At 35.8% G+C, this 21200-nt stretch overlaps 1 protein-coding gene across 3 annotated transcripts in view; it reads right to left on the bottom strand.

Annotated features, from left to right (window-relative positions):
• LRP1B (LDL receptor related protein 1B) overlaps nt 1-21200 on the bottom strand; it is a 591311-nt gene that overhangs the window by 250313 nt on the left and 319798 nt on the right. For all 3 annotated transcript variants that reach the window (XM_090143529.1, XM_090143530.1, XM_090143531.1), the window contains exons 5-6: nt 20711-20839; nt 12997-13254 (exon numbers count right to left, since the gene is read on the bottom strand). In XM_090143529.1, coding sequence (XP_089999655.1) covers nt 12997-13254; nt 20711-20839 — 387 coding nt within the window. The remainder of the gene's footprint in view (nt 1-12996; nt 13255-20710; nt 20840-21200) is intronic.

Here is a 21200-nt window from a genome sequence, read left to right as displayed (position 1 = left end):
TGGGGTTTTTTTTCTGTGTGTGTGTGTGGCTTAGTTTCTGAGGCTGCTGAGATGCCTAGTCCCACAGGTGGAAGTCAGGCCAAGCAGTAGTTAAGACATGTTAGTACATGGGTTGAGGTGGCACATGGAGGGAGAAATGCACATTGAATGATTTCCCAATTGGGAACCCTGCGATCTACATAATAACAGTGAAAATCAGTCCTTTATTTTCTAACAAATCTCTGTTTACAGAGCATTTGGAGGAAATGTGCTTATGGTGGATCCCAAGCATGTTTGGGTTATGAACCTTTGCCAGGGTTTTTACAGTAGAGTAGCAAAATTTGCTCCTAAAGTTTTTAGCATATTTCTTCTTTCACTCATGTTACGATTCTCTGTCACAATGCATCATGTTTCTGGAGTGAGTAAAATAAGTGAATTTTTCTGGTTTTGGGTCTTGAGTCAGAGATTTGGCTGTGCAAAGCAGAACTGTGAAACAGTGAAAGAATGGCGATATGAATGGCCCTGATTTTTAATCCTAGGGATTTAGATTTTTATAAGGAGGGAATATTCTTCTGCCAATCTCATGTCAGAAGCAAGTAAGAATAGTCAAAAACATAACTTTTCTAATTTCTGCATTACTGAGTTTCAAACAGATTGCCAAATGATTGTAAACTTGTAATGGGGTCCCAATAGACTGCATACATGCTGAACAATAAAGACAGATTTATAGAGGTACATAGCTATAACAGTTTCTTTTTTTTTTTTTTACTGCACATTGAAAAGCTTCTTATAAATCTACTGAGACTGTAAATCAAACCCAGTTATTTACTTCAAAGCTGTTAAGTCATTCACTGTTAAAATTAAAGCATAATTCAGCTGCAGTAGGCATGCCATCAAACACGTGGACTAAGCAAACTGCTGTGGCTACATTAGGCCCCGATACTCTTGTCTTTTAACCACCTCTATCAAAGGCAGAAATGTACAACTTTCCACCTTTCGTGACTCCCGCATTCATTAAGAACTTCATAAACCATCCTTCGACAAAAATAAGGTCACTTTATCAGCTTCCCATAAAGATGCTAGGCGGAAGAGTATTTCAATTTTAAAGACGTGTCAAAAATATATATATAGTTACTTTTGCAATACTAAGTATTTAAGGAAAATGACTTCCAGAAAGAATGTGAACAGTTTAATCCCAGAAGTGGACAATGATGCTATAAGGAGCACTTTTGGGAGGATAATATAGAAGTAAATGAACTGAGTCAGCTCTTAAAGAAAAGGTTGGGAAAGGAAGGAAACCTAAATTGCACGTTTTGTAGAAGGTGACATTTGCCAGATGACACTGGTTCAGAAGACCTGGAGTATGATGTAGTGTCATGCAGGTAAAATGTAGGTCACAATTTTGTAGGATAATTTCATATTCAGCCCAATATTGTTGCATTTAGCAATGTATAGTCTAGACAATGTGACTAAACAGTTTATGACATGACCCACTGCTATAAATCAATCTGTTCATTTTCACCAAAGGGCATTATTGCATTCAATTTCATTTTAATCATAAGGTAACACTGACCATTGATTATTTCATTCTGACATATACAAGAAATATTCTTATTGGGCATAGAAGTCTTTATCTTCATCTCAAATATACTAGGAGAAGAGGAGAATAAATTGTTTTCAAATAGAATTATTTTTCTAAAATAAATCTTTTAAAAATGTACTTATAGTAAAATTAAAATCCACACACTGAGAACAATTTAAATCCAGCTTGAGAATTATGACTTAAAGAATAATGTAAACAATTTTAAATATCTTTAATTTTTTAAAAAAATATGACTTGAAAACTTAGCAAATACATTATGAGGCCCCACACTGCCACAGAATATCTCTGGAACAAAGTTATATTGCTTAATTTCCTAAATGAGATGACCTCTTTTTTCAGGGTTGTAAAGGAAAGAAAAGGAAATTGTTTCTTATTAAGCTGCTTACTTCATCTTTTTCCCTGTCTCTAGAAATGAAGTTATTCAAAAAGGAACATCATATCCATAGGTAACTCTTACAACAGTGCAGAGGGATCACTGTCACTGCCTGGCACCTTCAGCATGCTTGTACTTCTGCAAAACACTCAAAGCCACTGCAAAGCACCCAGTGATGCCACACGCTTGGTGTTACAGCTTGAAGAAAAGAAGCAAATAAAGCCCTTCATGTCTTTGAATGTTGACTGCCAGCTGTCTGTAACAGATACACACACACAACCATTATCTTCCCTTTCATCCTATTTGTCTATTTCTTTTTTTTCCATCCATTTATTTCAATATCAAAATAGTTGTCTTTGAGGAGAAAACTGTTTGTTATATTTGACTTGACCAACATTGCCTAACTGTCCAGACTTAAAATACAGACTGACTTCGAGTAAAAACAAGCAACCAAAAAACCTTCTTGCTAACCTATTTCATGCAATGCAAAAAAATAAAAATAAAACAGTTTCAGACTTACAGATTATTATTTTTTTCTATTTTCATACATTTTCAACAGGACATCAGGATGCTGCTTCTTGTTTATTTATTTCTATCATCATCATTGTAATAGTGGTGGGAATCCAGGTACTGGACTACCTCACCATTATCTTAAAAGCAAATACCAAAATAGTTTCCCATACAAATGTATCCCAACCCACTCAAACATCTGCTGTTTCCAGTAACATGGCTCACACCAAGTGCTCTTAGATTTGCACAACTGTGCTTTCAGAAAACTCCCAGCCCCTACCAGAACATTTTATAAGCCATTTAGAAATATATGGGGCCATAATCCCATCTCTTGTCAACTACAGGAGCTTTGTGTGCATTATGCTAACTACTTTAACCTTGTGCATTCCTCTTTTTAAGCCTCACAGCATCCCTACACCATATAGAAACACTGTCATTCTCATGTTACAGATAGAGGGGAAAATATGAGATTATTTCATAAATATCACTCAGAAAGTCTCAGGAAAAATAACACTCGTGACTACCAGCATACTGCCCTTCTTCCTAAATTTCTCCTCCTTCATGAAATCATAAAATCATAGACTTGCTTGGATTGGAAGGGTCTTAAAGGTTCATCAAGTTCCAACCCCCCTGCCACATACAGAGCCATCAACCTCCAGATCTAATACTAGACCAGGCTGCCCAGAGCCCTATCCAACCTGGTCTTGAACATTTCCAGGGATGGGGCATCCACAACCTGTCTGAGTAGCCTGTTACAGTACCTCATCATTCTCTCTTTGAAGAACTTCCCCCTTACATCTAATCTAAACCATTCCTTTTCCATAAAAAATAAAAAGAATTTGTCCCAATACTTTCAGAGAAATACAGAAGAGAGACACGCATTGCATCCCTCTCCACATTTCCTCTACAAGGTACACTCTTGTCTTCCTTGCACTAATATCTTTTGCTTCTTCTAAAACTGCAGCAAGATGCCATGTGTGGATGTGGATGCAGCCTGTGCTTAGGAATGGAGCAAAAGGGCACAAGCAGCTCTGTCTGCTGCACAGTTCTCCAGATGTTTGACAGCTCGCATAGATGGCACTGTAATTATTTTCAGGATAGCTTTTCTCAAATCATTTTTTGCTCCGTCTACTTTATGAAGGAATAATTGTCTGTCCAAGTAAGTGTTTGTAGAAGGAAAAAAAATCCAAATATTGGCCAATTATTTTAAAGATATATAACAGTTTATAATGCATTCATAGCGTCTTATAAAATGTTATGTTTCCCCACTTCTTCATCTTACTTGAGTCATCTTTTCCCCATTTCTGGAGCTAATGCAATAGTTATGAAACAAAATCTGAATTTTGAAACCAGTTGAACAGACTTAGTGACTAATCATTATATTCTCGAAAGAGTTTTAAAATGAAAATACATACTATTTTCAGGATTCCAAACAAGAAGAGAAGAAGTGCTGATCTTTACAAATACATTATATTTTCCTCCTTACACAGATAAGTACCAAAAAAAAAAAAAACACCCTACAAACAAACCCACATCCTTGTAATAAAAAAAAAATGGAATTGTATACTTAAGCAAATTATCAGTGTATATAATGCAAGCAAGTCCAAAAAATGGCAAAAAAAGTGAGAGTCTCTGGAACTGCCAATTTCAACAGGTATCCCAACAACTCCCATCAGCTCATTGCTTTTGCTTATGTGGTGTTACATATTCTGTGCAATTACATATGCAAAGACTATTGGAACTTTATCATCAATTCAAGAAGTGTTATGGTGAATGCCTAACTCAACATATCAAACAGCAGCTGTTTTGTGACATGTTGATAAAGTGTAGGGCTTCAGCTTTGCACAAACAAACCAACCCTTCTGTATATTGCGTCCTCTCTTCTCACTGAATTTGTTACAATGATTAGATGACATTTTTTTCAAGAACTAAGAAATTTATATAGCTTCGAGTTGGCTTTAGAAAAAGTGATTTCTTATGCTTAAAAGATCTCTGGCATGTAAGTTTTCAATTTTAGAATAAGTACTTCACTAAAGCCACAACTAAAAGTTGTAAAGCAAAACCAAGATTTTATTTTATTCAAGGTAACTGTCAAATACTGAGAAGCATAAGTTTTGTTCTTCCATTTTATATATTTAATAATACTGACATGATCTATATGTTTTTTTTCACTTCAGGTTCTACTGTGGAGCTGAAGTCAAAAGAAATATTTGAATCAAATAGGCTTTGTTCTAAGTAAAAATCCACAACCTAAATTCTGTGGACTGAGAAGACAAAAACATTTCCATGAACTGGAGATAATACTTTTTGAGTGAGGCTTTTGTTCTGTCACTCAAAGTTAAAACCCGGGGGAAAAAAAAAACCACAAACATATGTTAAACCACCAAATCAAAGGGTGTGTTTAATTTGCCACTTCCACTACAGTGCAAATAATAATCACAGTTTTCTCAAATTTGCAAACATGAAATTCCCTTTTCTTTAAGATCCCTTGATAAAGTATTATGTAAAATACTTAGTGTCTTTGTGCCTTTTCGTCCTAAATTACAATAAAGACAGAAATGCCCAGGTAAGCTTTGAAAGCAGCCTAACACCTCAAAGAGGTATAGCTTCTCATTTCACTTCTACTTGGATTCATTTGTCATTCACTTATGAAAAGCTTGGTCATTATTTACCTTTGCCCTGTAATAGTTCAAGACATTAGATCAAAGTTTGAGTTGCAAATCAATATGATTATGCCCTATTCTTTACTATAAAGTCAAAAAAGGTTAAAAGAAGTCATTTTTAAATTTTATTGTAATGTTGTCACAACTTGACTTCTGTGATCTGTGTCTCAGAGATAAGTCTTAAGGTGAGTGAAGGACCAATTTTAATGACATAATCCAAAGCATACTAGATAAAAAAAAAAAAAAGTTTCTTGAACTCTTGATTTTTCAGCTGATTTTAGTTGTTTTGTTTTTGTTTTTTCTTTTTTTTTTTTTTTTTTTGAGGAGAATGAAGTCTGAATGAACTATTTGCATTAATTAATTAATAAGCTATTATCTGGAAGTATGTAACAAATTTACTGTCAATTAGTCTAATTGAAGTAACTTGATTAGCATCCTGTGTGACGTGGAATTACAAAGAAACATCTCCACTTAGCAAGAAAAGCCACCTCATTAAAAACATGAAATTTATAAATAAAATAAAGTGCCAGTAAAAGACGAACAAACTTCATGCATGCATAATTAGCTGATGGTATTTAATACCAAGTTATTAATTAGATCTTTACTGCCATTGAAGATAGCTTCTAAGAGCATACACTTAAAGCCTTGATTTCATAGCCAACTCTGCTGAAATTTCAAGGTTACAAATATGTCTCCTGCGCATCTCCTCCTTCCTTAGAAGAAAGGCAGAAGGGAATGGTTTTCCTGATTGCTGAGAAGGCTGCATTGCACAAATGTCTGCATCTCTCTGAATATTTGCCCATTACTGAAGTCCACAGTGAATTTGCAGAAGCAGAACAAGTTCAGTTGTTGTGAAAATGGTGTTATAAAGAATACTACCATTGACTATCATGTAAAAAGCCAAAATGAAGCTAGCAGGTTGCACACGGATGTTGAAGGCATATGTGAAAGTGTGTGTTTAATCACATAAGACATGCATTATTTAATTTCATATTTCTGAAAAGTGTTAATAAAGTACAAAACGTTACTGTTTTACAAGTAGTATAATCACTCAACAGAGTTCATCAGCAGTATGTTTGATAAACGTACATGGTTACTGATATTTTGACTGTCCTTTTTATATATGAAATACTTCTATGGGACATTCCCAGCTTGCTCTCTGACTTTGATATCAAGGCTGGGTTGGTATGTAAGGAAGAGAAACAAAATGCAGTTGTGTCATTACTGTTCGGACAGTAATGGTACTAAGATGGAAATCCAGAAATGGTCAGCTAGCAGGTTGGTGGTTGGGAAAAAGGGAATCTGACAATGTAGAACTGAGAATAAGGAGATTAAGAGATGTAGGCTTTGCGGAGACAATATTTGGTACACTATCTGAGGCAGAGTCCAGGAGTTTAGAGAAAAATATAATGCGATCAAAAATTTGTGCTGAGAAATACCATTGAGATAAGAATTAGCTGCCCAGAGCATTACTACTGAAAAGCACATAAAAGATAAAAAGACATCATGCAAGCTCAGATAAGAACAGAGGCAGGGCTTTGAATGATATCAATAGAAGATCAATTGTAGAAGTTGGCTAAGTAACAAAGGTTGAAGAAATAGTAGTATTATATCTGACAGAATGACCAAAAAAAAATCTATTTTTGGCAATTAACAAGCAGTTAATAAATAGCTCTTATTTCAAAAGAGGTTAAGTGCAGGTAACCTAATGTTGGAGGGAAATCCTACAAATTCAGCACATCTGCCTTGGAAGATATTGCCTCAAAAATGCATAACACAATGTTACAGGCACACTATTCATCCAATAGCATAAATCCTCAAGTCAAACTGAATGGACTGTATCCAAAAAGCACCAAAAGCAGACGGATGCTTCACAGCTAGCATTTAGAAATTTGTAATATATGCATGACCCTCTAAGGATCTCTGATATCAAAGATCATCACCAAACCTTTGTGCAAACCATCAAGCACTGAGACAGACACTTCAATATATGAATACTATTAATAGGAAAAGACATGGATTTGCAAAACCTGCTGTGGTCAGTGGAAGACATCCAGCTGATGTTTCGTGTTGGAACACAAATCCCAGAGTTTCCAGGCAGTCTCTGAGCCTGTCTCTGAGAAAGGCTGAATGAATGCATTCAGCAAAAGATGTGAACTACCCTTATTCTTCTAGTAAACATGATTATCATCAAAAAGGCTACGTGTAGCCAATAATCAGAAAAGATTAGCTAGGATTTAAAGAGAGCAGCAGAGTGATAAAAGGAACTTCCAAAAGCTTGAGTCTCTAAGGGAGTCTTATCATTACAGGATGAAAAATAACAGTACATGGAGGACAATTATCAGACAGCACTGTTGCCTGCATTAAGTAAAGACCATACAGCACCAACAAAGCAGTATCACAAACTGGATCAAAAGTTCTCTGAGTCCCAGTCCACTAGAATGAAGAATGAATTCAGCCAAAAGAATATCAGCAGCAGAGAGTTTTAGATTATGTTACTGTCCATCAAGATGACCCTAATTATTCTCTGACTCATTTCCTCAGATCCCCTGAAGTACAGACAGAATTTCCCATGTATGATCTCAGAATAAAAAGGTTTTTAGCTCCTACTAAAGATTTGCACTTGTAGGGGAATGCCTAAAAGAACACAGAAATTAAAGTAAACATGGAAAATGGCATTCAGGAAGTCATGAGTGAAGTCTGATGAAAGATCTAATCTTACACATATGTCAGTGATGAATGTATATAATAGCCTTAGATGGGACACAAACCTGATTCCCCATTAAGAATCAACAATTTCACAGCACAGACAGAACATATACCAGATAATCCTTGCAAGTCACCTGTAAAAGGACATGAATAATAAGGCAATAAAGTCCAATAATAAAAATAATGTTTCCACAGTAGTAAAGAGGAAGGTCAGCTTTAAAGAATGGTAGCATCTCACAAGGCAGTAAAAGGAGATGGGAAATTCAATCTGAATAAAGAGGACCCTCATAAGAAAAATATTTCAGTTTTGTGTATTTAATAATGGCTTTGTCTACAGTGAGATATTGCCAAATATAACAAAAAAAGATCTTTGGACAAACTAAAGAAATTGTTATCTCAGAAGCAGCATTTGTCCACTCTTCCCAGAACGGCACTAACACCACTGTAAGATCTGCCTGGGCTCCAGGTGGATCCTAAGTATGCTGTGTTATTTCTTTAGGACACTCTTTCTGCTTCCAATTTGTACTGGATGCTCTGATCACTACTCAGCATTTCCTTTGATAAGATTGAGACTCACAAATACTAAGCTAAATGACCAGAGGTATTCTGAATGTCACAACACTCATAGTAGTTGTTAATTACTACTAGGAAATGTTTTAGGTCTTGGGAGGGGAAGCTTTGGGACTATGCCTGTATCTGCATGATGTCAAAACCCAAAGAGACAAACAGAAAAATATAACGCAGAGTATCAAAGGCCTTTCTTGTCCTCATGCTTTTAATCCTTATTCAGATGCTTCTGTTTGGAAGAAGCTGTTTGGTGTTTGCTTTTTCCCCACTAAACTCAGAAGAAAAAGGAAGCATTTGTTTGCCTGTGAGTGCACAACTGGAGGGACCAAAAATGTGGAACAGAAGGGAATTTAACCTGATGCTGTTGGATAGTATGTCTGATGCAGCTGCATCCAAAAATTGGGAGAGCCATGAAGTCAGCTCTGGCTTGGACTCACGGGGCCAAGAAGAATCTGCTGGGTGGGGTTTATATCATATGCCAAGAAAACCTGAATCAAACACCAAACTGGACTGGATTTTATCAAACACCAGCCAAACATAAAATATCACACTCTGAAGCAGCATCCTAGAAGTGAGTTTTCTGCACAGTAGTGGCTAAAACCAGGCTGTGCAGCCTGATGCTTGTTTGATTAGAGAACAAGGTGCTTGACACTTGTTATGATGAAGGTAAACAATGCTTATTTAAATGAAGAAGGAGATTCTGTCATCCAGAAAATTCTGTTTCTGTTGCTTTCCATCCTAATACACAAAAGCATTAGTATAGGATCACACATTGCAGCGTTGGAAGGACTGAAAACTGTGAGAGACTTTCCACTTTCATTCCATTAAAAAGACATTCTGCTGCCTTGGTCCTCAAGATAGCACTTTACATAAATGATTGTTCCTGGCAGTCCTGCAATACTAACTGGAAGGGAGCTATGAGATAGTGTAAAGTGTCAGGGAGCATGCCCGTTATATGGGTGTGCATAAGCTTGCCTTACCTGAGAGTCTTCCCTAAAAGTATATTTGGCTCCAATGCTACTTATATAAATCTGCCTGAAAGGAAAATTTTCATCTTAACTTCCAACAACTTCTGGTTTCAATAAGACAAAGTTTAAAAAAAAAAAACAAAAAAACACCTGGTCTTGGCAAAGACAAGAATGTGTGTGCTGATATTACCATGCCCATGAAAGCTATTCTTATTTAAAAGAATAAACCTACCACAAAAGAAAAATAATAATATATATATATATTTTTAAATAGCCTTATCAATGCTATAGTAATTCTTACAAGACTGAAACTAGTACAACGTGTTGGCATTCCTTATGCTCTAGAACTAGGCACCAGAGATGCCAACACTGCCTGTGCTGCAGCAAATGAAACCTGGGTGCAGTAGGGCCTCTCTCTGCCATATTTAAAGCTGTGCAGAAGAAGGTACAGATGATGCAGACCAAGTTAGAACTGCTTTTCAAAGGAATTCATCTGGGACATCTAAGTGTCAAAATGAAATCATTTTGGACTGCCTTTTGAAGGAGAATGCTAAATACTAAAGAACCATAATTTCTTTTATTTTGTGAATCCAAAGCTTTGTATTCACTACCTAGAGCTTGCACAATATGCTCTGCCTTGAAAGTGAAGTCATTTTCACAGTCCTTGCTTTCCTAAAAGTAGTCTTTCATCTTAAAATAGGATCTGTATTCTTTGTTCCTAACTACAAGACTTACTTGCCTTCACTAAAAAAGCACTTTGAGAAAGCCCACTTCAAGCAGTCCCAATCACTTTGTACAGCTGACCTTTTCACCAATTTTTGTGTCATATGCAGATAACATGTTTTCTTCTATAGTCAAAAAAAAAGAGAGAGAAAAAAAAGAAAAAAACAGAAAAAAGAATAGAAGACAAGGATAAAGAAATTCAAAATTTCACTAGAAATTACTAGAATATTTTTTTCTTTCTTTCTTTTTTTTTTTTTTTCCCCCACTTTCTTTTGTTTTAAATACATTTTGGAATGTTGACTTTGCAGATAGATGATAAAAAAAGGCTTTTTCCTATGAAAACCAGAATTTCTGTTTCTCTATGAGTAACTCCATGGGCACAACCATTTATTGTCTTGAGCTGCCAGAGCAGCTTCTACTTTCTCTTACACTTGAAAATGTACAGGCTGAAATTCTTCACTAGGAGGCAAAATGAATTTGTTTGCCTCATCAGATGCAGGTGCTAAACAATGAAGAGAAATAGAAGAAGTTGTATGATGGGTAACAGAGGGTACAGGGGAGAAAAAGAAGAATTTAAGATTGAAAATCAGTTTTGCAGTAGCCACAAAATGACCTATACATGTGTGCAGACATATATAACAGCTATAGCAACACCAGACTCCTTGCAAAAAATAACTCCAGATATATGTCTGGAAGGGAAGAGATTAACCAGAGGGACAATTTCTGCACAACTGAGGAAAAAAAAATTTGTAACAGACAACTTCTGATTGAACTCTTAGAAGTAATGCATTTCTATGGGAATTTCAATTCTTCATTTAAACAAGACAAAATACATTGAAGTTTCAGCAGAATATTAGAGTCCACAGGCTGATGTGTGCTAACACTACAAAAAATGACTAGCTTATTAATTGCAGGCACTGTGTTCATTTCCATATCTATTTTATGACAAGGTGTTACTCTCAGAAACAGACGTGCTGTTGCAGACCCAAACAGCTCAGAGATTGGCAATTATGGAATCACAGGATTTCAGGGATTGGAAAAGACTTCAAGAGATCATCAAGTCCAACCCTCCTGCTAAAACAGAACCCTACAATGAGTCAGACAGGTAGGTGTCCAGACAGGTCTTGAATATCTGCAGAGCTCCAGAGCAGACTCCACAACCTCTCTGGGCAGCCTGTTCCAGTATTCCATCACCCTTACCATAAAGAAGTTCTTCCATATTTTATGGAGCTTCCTTTGTTCAAGTTTTAGGCCATTGCTCCTTATCCTATTGCTATGCACTACAGAAAAGAGACCGGCCTCATCCATTTGCATCCCAACTCCATTCAGATATTTATAAGCATTTATCATTAAGTCTCTTCATGTGCAGAGAACAGAGACTGAGAAAAGCAGGAGACAACTGGTGGAAGAACTACAAAACAGCTTTAGGATCTACTTTGACAATGAAGATAAGTGACAGAACAGACACACAGTTCAATACAAACCAAATTTTGCTAAGGACTGTCGTTAATCTGATTGCTCTTAGTAAAAGAAAAACAAAATAAAATATTGATAATAGAATGAATTTAAAAGGCACAATCAAATATTACCACCATGATCATTAGAGCATTTTGATATCTAGAGTATGAAGAACCCTATGGAAAATACAGTATCAAAAAAACTCTTTATAAAATAGAAAGCAGACAGGATCAAGTATGATTATACTTTGCATCTGGATTAAGAGAGTCCTCTAAAAGGAGCACAGTCACAGTGAATTGCAAGGCAAAACAAAACCAAACCAAACAACATGTTCTAATTTTTTCATAGAATCATAGAATGGCTTGGGTTGGAAGTGATGCCAAGGATCAACAAGCTCCAACCCCCTTGCTGCAGGCAGGGCCACCAACATTCTTTTTCATTCTTTTCTATTAAATTTGCTATGTATGAAGTAGACAACTAAAAAAGAGGTTAAAACAAACAAACAAAACAACTCTCTTACTGTACAGAAATGACCACATTTTATAGCAGCTATCATGATAGTCTCAAGCCCAATCTCTAAAATATAACATCACATTTGTGACTTGAATACAGTCCAAGAGTTTGAGGTAAGTTCAGAGTTCTTCTTTGACATCTATCTCTACTTAAAAAGAAATGTTCAGAATCTTAGGTCCAAACCAAAGCAGTAGAGCTTCTTGTCCTGAGTTTTCATAAGCCTACTGTTAGCAGCACCATTACACTCCTCAGTGCTGTGCTTTATAAGCTGGTCCATGGACCATTCTCATCTGAAAGATGAAGAAACTTGGTTGTTTGGTTTTTTTTTTTTCACTGTATGTTGTTTTGCAATCTGTTCACATGAAAATACATAAGTGAGCAAACATCTCCTTCAAAAGATAACAGCAGTCCATAAATAGAAAAAATGACTGCTATTTGCTATAATGCTAAAGACTAATTCAGCATTATGAGGGTTTGGTTTTTTTTCCTCAGCTGCAAAAAGGCAGCAATTTATTTCCTGCCTGTTAGGAAATATTCTATTTTCATGAACTAACATACTTATGATACCTGACAGCAATTTGAAAAGCATGTGTCTCTCATTCATTCACTATTTCTAATATCCCAGTAGTACAAAACCACATAGAAGTGCTATGTAGCACCATTTTGCCAAAGAGAAACCATTTTATATTTCTTCTTCTGTTGCGCTGCCCTGGTTTTTGTAACTTGTAAATGTTATTTAAACTATAAAAATGCACATTTTCATGCATATATACACTGGAGTGAGATACATAAAAGTGTTACAGTATGAGCTTCAATATTTAATGCTTTAAGACTGTCTTCAGCAGCAAGCCTCAAATATTTCTGAGATCTCCTGCAGCTGTTCACAAAGATGAAGATGACTGTTTTGCTAAATGATTGGATAATACTTACTGTGAAGATACTGCACAACATTTATTATCCACTCGTCTGTTAACTTCCCAGCTTTTGTTATCTTTGTACATTTCAGCTGACTTGCAAGATCCCTTGATTCAATCCAACAAATAGTGTCCTCTCTGTAGCTATAATCTAGTGTCAAAATTGAAGATCCTTTTACAGGGGTTCTGGCAGACACTTTGCTTCCATTAAGATGTAATACCTCTATTGTTTCAGAGTTTGCAATCAGAAGAAGAGGAGGTCTATCAGCAGGCTCTAAAAACAAATCAGAGAAAATATAAAGTGTTATCTATCTTACGAGCTTGAGTGAAATTTTTAAATGTTCTTACCTGCATGTTTTAAGAGATAATAAATAGGTTTTGTTTTTATTTTCATAACATATCATATATTTCAAATTACTACCATATTTTATCTTGCTGTTCTAATAGTTCACATCATTAAAGAAAATTAATTACCCTAGCCCCACAGCTTCTGTTTAATTCTGTGCAGCATTATTGCAACATTTTTCATGCCCGAGTCATAAAAAGAAATACATTTATGCAAATTATTTGTATCCAGATTACTGACATTTCTAATAGAATGGAGGCCATGAAAGCCTGAAGAATTTATGAGAACATTTGGAATGGTAAGCTACATTTGTAACTGAGCCTTTAAAAAGAGACAAAAACTGAATGAATGCTTCTACAAAGCAAAGCGAAAGAGCAACAACAACAAAATCAAACAACAACAAAAAAAGCAATGAAACCTGGCTACATCATGCACATCTTGGGTCTAATACTGTGCAACATAAGAGAGAAAGCCTTATGCTGTGAAAAATCCTAACAGCAAGAAGGAACAGAGAATACATAGTTTCCACTGCGTTAATATTCAGGTGACAAAAAAAAAAAACAAAAAAACAAATGAACCAGAAGTATGAAGAAACAACTTCACATTCACTTGAATAACTGACTGGAAATCTGCCTATAATGGATGAAAATATTCTGAACATTGTATGAATACTGAAGGAAACCCAAATTGTGAAGAATATATATTTTACATATAAAACAGTCATTTAAGATGATGCTAAAAGTTCACAATTTGACAAATTGTTCAAGTTAATAATTTCTTGTTACACCTAGAGAGAAACAATTGTTACTGTGTGCAAATAAATTTTGCATTATGAGTGCTATTGGATGCAAGAGCAGCTGGTTTTACTTTAGGTGTATTTTTCATTGCTTTATTGGATAGAAAATCTAGGGCTGGTGTGAAATTATGCCTCTGTGTTAATTAAAAAAAAAAATATTAATCTCAGTATGGTGAGAAGTTTGTTATATGTGGTTTCATTAATGAAATTGATTGTCATTTTTTTCTAGATCTAGAGGAGTATGTTCCACTGGTATACAGCCCCAGTCGATGTAGAACCATCATGGGGATGTCTGTATCAAAAACATTTGCCTGCAGGTTGGCTTTGTTCTTTGTTCTTTTTAAAGGGAAGCACTCCTTCATTAGAAGCTTTGATTTGTGATGCTCCAAATATGATTTAAGCTTGCAATAGGTTTAAATGGAATAACAGCAATGTTTAATTTTGCAATGAAGTATGTTCACGTGAATAATAACATTAAGTTGACAAAATTTCAGAAGTTGTATTAATGAAAAGAAAAAAAAAGAAAGAAAGAAAAGAAAAGAACAAAAGAAAAGCCCTGAAACATAGAAACTCACACTTCTGTTGCCAAGCATGTGGAAAAAATATTTGAGTGCCAAGTCTCACCCCAAGAGCTCTCAGCCCAAAGCAATCTGCTTATATTCAGGAAATAAATCAATATTAAAATTAGTATTTTTGATCAACATTCTACTTCACACAGTTTTAAGAATTTTACTAAGCAATTCCAGGTAAAGAAATGGAGGAAAACAATGCATAACTAAAAGGATTTGAAAAATAATGCTTCATCAGCAAGTCTGATTAAAGAGAAAAGGGACATTATTGAACACACTGCTCAGTGGCCTCTCTGAAATCCACAGAAGTACGCTTTAAATTCTGTTCTTTGAATTCTTTGAAACTATGGGCTTTTATTTAAACATCTCTTTTGGTAATATTTTGTTTACTTTGCCACCTAAGACAATTCTTTTCTATAATGGATCAGCATGCATTCGTTCTAAAATAGATTTCATTTATTCTTTCCTATTGTCATTCTATAATGTGTTCTATACTTTGCAGTGCCTTTTGTCAGTAAATCTCATGACGACATCTGCAAAACCTCATTTCTGTAATTTACTACTTTTCTAATTTACTGACAGTCCTCACTTGTCTTACATTCATTATCACTATTTGCATCCATGCAAGATTCTGAAAACTTGAAAATTTCTAAAGATTTGAACTTTGTAAAGCAACCTCTTGTAAACTACTGTAAGATGCAACTGAAGCTCCCTAGCCATCCTTTTATTTTCCTCAGAAAAGAGGGCAATACGGGGTTTTTAATGAGAAATTTTATTTGCCTTTTCCCAAACAGATCCATTTGTAGTCAACAGTGTTGATCATGTATGTCAATCTTTGCCCCTTCTGCATCCTTTCTTCAGAACTGCTAACCATCAGAAGGAGACAAATAGGCTTAAGAGATTTTGTTTCCATCATTCTGAGAGTTTCCATGCTGATATAAAGGGTGTCTCTATGCCTGTATCTTGCTACGTTTTTTACACGTAACAGTGATCTGCTGCTCCTTTCCCACAAAAATACCATCATTCATCTCTCATCCACCATCGATGTAAAAAATTCCTTACTATCATTTTTGCTTTTGTACTTTGTATTAAGTAAGATATTACATCAGTCTGCAATCTGTAAGGCCTTCAAGAAGAAGCAGGTATCAGGCACTGTTTGCAGTTAAGGAGCAAGCATGGTTGTTTAGTTGTCTGAGGCTGTTATAGAGAACCATATCGTTTCCTGCACGGTTTTAAGCTTACCCATTGGTAATTGCAAAAAGGACCACTGAACTCCAGAGAAAGCCTGTATTTCAGTATTAATGTCTATGAAATGAAAGAATTCTGAAAAAGAATTAGCATTGAAACTTCTGAGCAAAAGTAACAAATCAAATACTCCAGTACTCAATGACACTGCTTAGCAGCCATGACTAAATGTTAGAACACATAGGTACTCTTGTAGAATTTATCCAGAAACCAGGATACTCAGTTGAAAATTCTATTTTTCAAGCAGTCCATACGTGACATAATTGAATGGGTAGAATCGGTTAATCGTGCTTTTTCACTCTAGGATAGGTGACATACCTATTTCAGGGCTGCTCAGATAAAGATCGATTTTATGAAAAAAGTTTTCTTCTCTTCCTTCTCACAAAAACTAGTTGTCAGTGCCTCAAAACAGAATGCACAAAGCCTAAAAGGTTAGTGGACAGATATGAGTTGCATTGAGCTGGCAGCAGCTTTTCAAATAACTGGACTTCATGACTGTTTTTCTTTCCAGAGTTTACTTTTTTTTTTTTTCCTTTTTTTTTTTTTTCCTTTTTTTCTTTTTTTCCATTTTATAGGAAAGATAAGAAGTAAATAGCTCTCTAATCCAGGAAAGTTTTATGATTCATCCCTCTAGACTAAAGTGAAAGCATCTTCCTTTGAATTATGTTTAAGATAGAGTAGCAGAAAAGATGAAAGCCTTATGTTCTCTCCCCCTCCTGATCTTGTCTTAAATACAGATCAATAGTGATGTCATAACAAATCAGAAACAAAGCCTTTTTGCTCTGCCACCAACAGTCCTTGTTCTGTGGAAGGAAATCTTCAGAAATGCCAGTGCTGGTAGATTGGTTTGTTGGGTTTTTTTTTCGTTACTATGATATGAAAAGGATAAAAATTGTAAATCAGTGTTTACAAGAAACTTAAGAACCCTTCCTCTGAGGTCTACGCTGTAAATTTGAAGAGCTTTGCTCTTAGCAAAGTGCATGCATTGTATGAAAGTGTGACAAATATTCAGAAGTGCTGAATGAAATGCAGACACATTTTATTTTGAAATTAATTTTCTGTACTTAGGCAATGAATCCCAAATGGACTACTTCAATTCTAAAACCTCGAAGCATCAATTGGCAGAGTTCTACAAGAAAACTGTGTTGAGAGATGCATTTAAGAGTAATGAATATCAGAAATAGCTTATAACTTTAATCCCTATCTCTTTATCCTTCTTTACCTATACAACAAATGTTTCTTAGCACATAGTATTTCTCTGTAGATGGTCTATGAACATATAAAATATATCAGGAACTTCTGCAAGAAAAACAGTTATTTTTTTCCCTCAGCTAAAGTTTTCCAATTCTGTCCTTTTGTTTCCTTAAAAATTCTTTTCATCCAGTGCAGACCTCCCAGTACAGACATACACACTTGGCAAACAAAGAACTTCTAAAACTCCATTCAGCAGAGCTATATTTTGTTTCATTTTCACCTCAGAAGTCATTAACTGCTTCTTTATTCATAAAAGAAAGTCTGGTTAAAAAGTCCTGGAAAAAAAACACCATGGTGTGCCTCTAGCTGTTTTGATACCTATTTTAACAACCTTCCCAAAGGTACTGCTCAGCTAAAAGTTTCAAGATCCAAAGTTATTTAAATGAGCTAAGGAAGAAAATGCAGAATTTAATGAGGGATAAACCTCCCTACCTTTACAGGCAAGCTTTGGCTGCCTAAAGGGTAGAAAAACAGTAGCTCCTGTGAACTGCTTTGCTAATTGAACCATCCCACATGCTAAAAGATGCCCATTCAGGGTGGGCTCTGAGGCTGTGGAGGAGCTGCAAGCCTCACCCGCAGTACTGCATCTAGGTCTGGGGCCCCCAGCATGAGGAAGACCCAGAGCTGTTGGAGCAGGCCCAGAGGAGGACACAAAGATGCTCAGAGGGCTGAAGGACCTCTCCTATGGAGACAGGCTGATGCAGCTGGGGTGTTCAGCCTGGAGAAGAGAAGGCTCCAGGGAGACCTATTGTGACACCCCAGTGCTTAAAAAGAGCTTATAAACAGGAGGGAGAGAATTTTTTTTTTTACATAGGAAGATAGTGATAGGACAAGGGAAAATGTTTTAACCAACCAAACAAACAAACAAATTAGATTTAGATTAGATGTTAGAAGGAAATTCTTTACTCAGAGGGTGGTGAGACCTTGGCACTGCTGCCCAGAGTGGTGTAGGTACCCTATCTCTGAAGGTGCCTATGGTTGAGTTGGATGGGGCCCTAGGCAGCCTGAGCTGCTGGATGAGTCCCTACCCACAGCAGAAGGTTGGAATTGGATAATCTTCAAGGTCCCTTCCAATCCAAGCCAATTCTATGATTCTATCATTTTCTGACATCTCCAGGCGCCACAACAGCCACCCCCCTGCCTCCTGCAGGCCACTGCTCCCAGGCACGTCTCCCTTCCTCTATACCTTGGTCACTGGCCCTCCATCTAATACATACTCAGAAACCTCACGCTAATGATATGGAAACAAGACGTAGTACAAGGCTCATAGCTTGGTGTTGCCTGTCATGCTTTACCTAGGACAACGGATGGAAGTTTATATTCTTAGATGATCTCCTTTTATTAACATCAGAAAATTTTGTCTAATACTTAAGCTAACCCAAATCTCAACTGCTTCTTAACTTTCAAACTTTTTACGCACAGAACTGAAAATTATTTTGTTCATTTTTTTAAATGTATTTGACAACTGTTTTTATGTGCAGACTAAATGGATGGTTTGCTCTTTCTATCCTTATTCTCTTTAGGCTATTAAAGGAAATTAAAGAGGTGGTTGTTTTTTGTTGTTGTTGTTGTTTATTTTATTTTGCTTTTTCCTTTAGGTATAACTTCCTGGATTCTGTTCTACTAATCAATCCATTATGCCTCTCACTGGATTTCATATTCCAGTTGAAGACTTCCCACTGTTGAGTAAGGATCAGGGATACTTTGAATGTCTTGCCAGTCATAGCCTAATTTACATACCAGGATAACACCTCTTCCCCTGCCCAATGTGATGTCATTGTCTAATTTTTAACTTGTGAACCATTTCATCTTCTACACTTTTTGGCAAGACTGGTCCCTAGTTACTTTCTCACCTATCCTTTTTTCGTGTAGGGCAGCACTTTGTTTTTGTTTCTGCTTGAACCTTATCCTACAAGACAGCAACATGAGAAAAGCAGTTCATATTATCAGTGAAGCTATGAATTTAACATTAAGGCTGAAGGAAAGCTACCTTCTGGAACATGGAAAAATCACTATTTTCCACACTGTAAGCTGGGTGCAATGAAGCAACGTAAACTGTTATAGGTCACTACAGCTCATCTCCTTCTGTGGCATCATTATTGTGGCAATAATTTTTTTGACCTCTGTGGACTCTGAAGAGTTCATCCCAATTGTTCAATACTGACAATTTAATTCAGCATTACTTCAAAGAAAAGTTGTGGTTATGCACGAAAACAATGTAACAAGCAGTGCTTATGTCTTTGCAGCATCATGATCTTATTAGCACTAGCTTGCAGTGGTTCCTTTAGTTTGTGGCTGAAAATAACAGAAGAAATGAAAATGACCATAAAACAGACATGATAAAGAACCAAGAAAGAGAGAGGAGTAGCTCTTCTCTGTTAATAGACAGCCTGACTCATTTCACCAAGACCATCAAGACACTGACAGTTCATTATAACACTGAGACAGACATTTTGCTGTGTACAAGAAAGGAAACTCAAAGGCTCATCTCGAGTCCAATACAGGCACCACGAGAATTTCCTGATCTAGAATGGAGTTATTGATTTTTATGTAGTGGAGGAAGAAGAGTACTAAAATTTTTTACGTTTTATGGACTTTCTTATCTCACAATACTTGGCAATGTATTAAAACGAATTGCTCAGCTACGATGTGGATCAATTTAAAACTTGATACTAGCTGTAGCAAAGCACCTAACTTACTGGTGCTCAAGTCAGAACATACGTAGGGATGCTATTAACTTGAGATATCCTCAAAAAAAAGCCAGTAGACTTTCAAATTTTATGATGATAAAATACCTACAAATAAGACTCAAAAAAATATGTAATAAACACAGTTGTATACTTGGCTCTTGAATCATCATCGATGTAGAAAACTTGTTCAAGAAAGTATTGGCTTTTTAATATAAGAATGTTATCTGTGTCACTGTGCTGAGTAAAAAAAGACATTGTACAACATTGTTTCCTTAAACACTATTTCCTATTTTCCTCAAATATCCAGTTTACTATTACTAATGAAAACATGCACTAAGATGACTTTTTCTTAAAAAAAAAAAAAAAAAAAAAAAAGGATTGGTGTGAATATGCATATCATTAAATTCACCTCCTGGGATATTACAAGGACAAGGCAATCTCGTGCTTTTTTTCATCCTCAGGGCACAATTACCTCACGATCATTTCCTCTGCCTTCTCACTCTTGTCTTCCCAGAGTAAATAACCTGTTTTGTCTGTGTGAGGAAAAATCTTTATTTATGAAGAGAGACAAACTGGGAACTATTCTAATTTTGGCTGAACTGAATATTTCACTTTAATTAATCATAACCATATAATAACTTCTGATATCTCCTTTGGAGTATTGTCATAGAACATGCAAAGCTGTTCTGGAGTTATGTGGCTCTTTGTAATACAGTGAAGGAAAATCCATCTCTTCCGCAGGCATTTCTTCCCACCTTTTCATACTTATCATCTACAGAAGACAAAAACAAGAAATATTTTCTTTAAGGTAAAGAGATGTTAAAACTCACCATTTTTGGCCTTGCAAGACTTGTTATCAGGCTGAAGAACGTAACCCTCTACACAGCTACAGGTGTATGACCCATCTGTATTTATACACATCTGGCTGCAGCTTCCATATGTATTACACTCATTCAAATCTAAAGGGACATAAATGAGATTAATGAAATTTTATTAAAAAAAGGAGTTTAAAAAAATGAATTAAAATCATAGGAGGAAATTTTGATCCGTTAAATCACTGTAGAAAGGTGATTTACATATTCCTTTTCTCAAGCCGTGACATTATCACTGATGTCAGCTGCTGAAATAACTCCAACAACAACCAAACAGAAGGCAAAGAGTTCTCAAGTTTAATTGCTATTTATTTTTAAAGTTAAAACCTTCATATGTCCAATTAACATCCAATGTCAACACTGTGTTAGGCAGACATCTGGACTCGTATTCTACTAGAAACCATTTCTATTAAAAATTATCAGGGACTATGAATGAAACAACATTTCG

The sequence above is a fragment of the Phasianus colchicus genome, chromosome 7, assembly GCF_987193195.1.
Source record: "Phasianus colchicus chromosome 7, bPhaCol1.hap1.1, whole genome shotgun sequence".
In the NCBI taxonomy this organism is placed as follows: domain Eukaryota; kingdom Metazoa; phylum Chordata; class Aves; order Galliformes; family Phasianidae; genus Phasianus; species Phasianus colchicus.
This window is presented reverse-complemented; position numbering and strand designations above follow the sequence as displayed.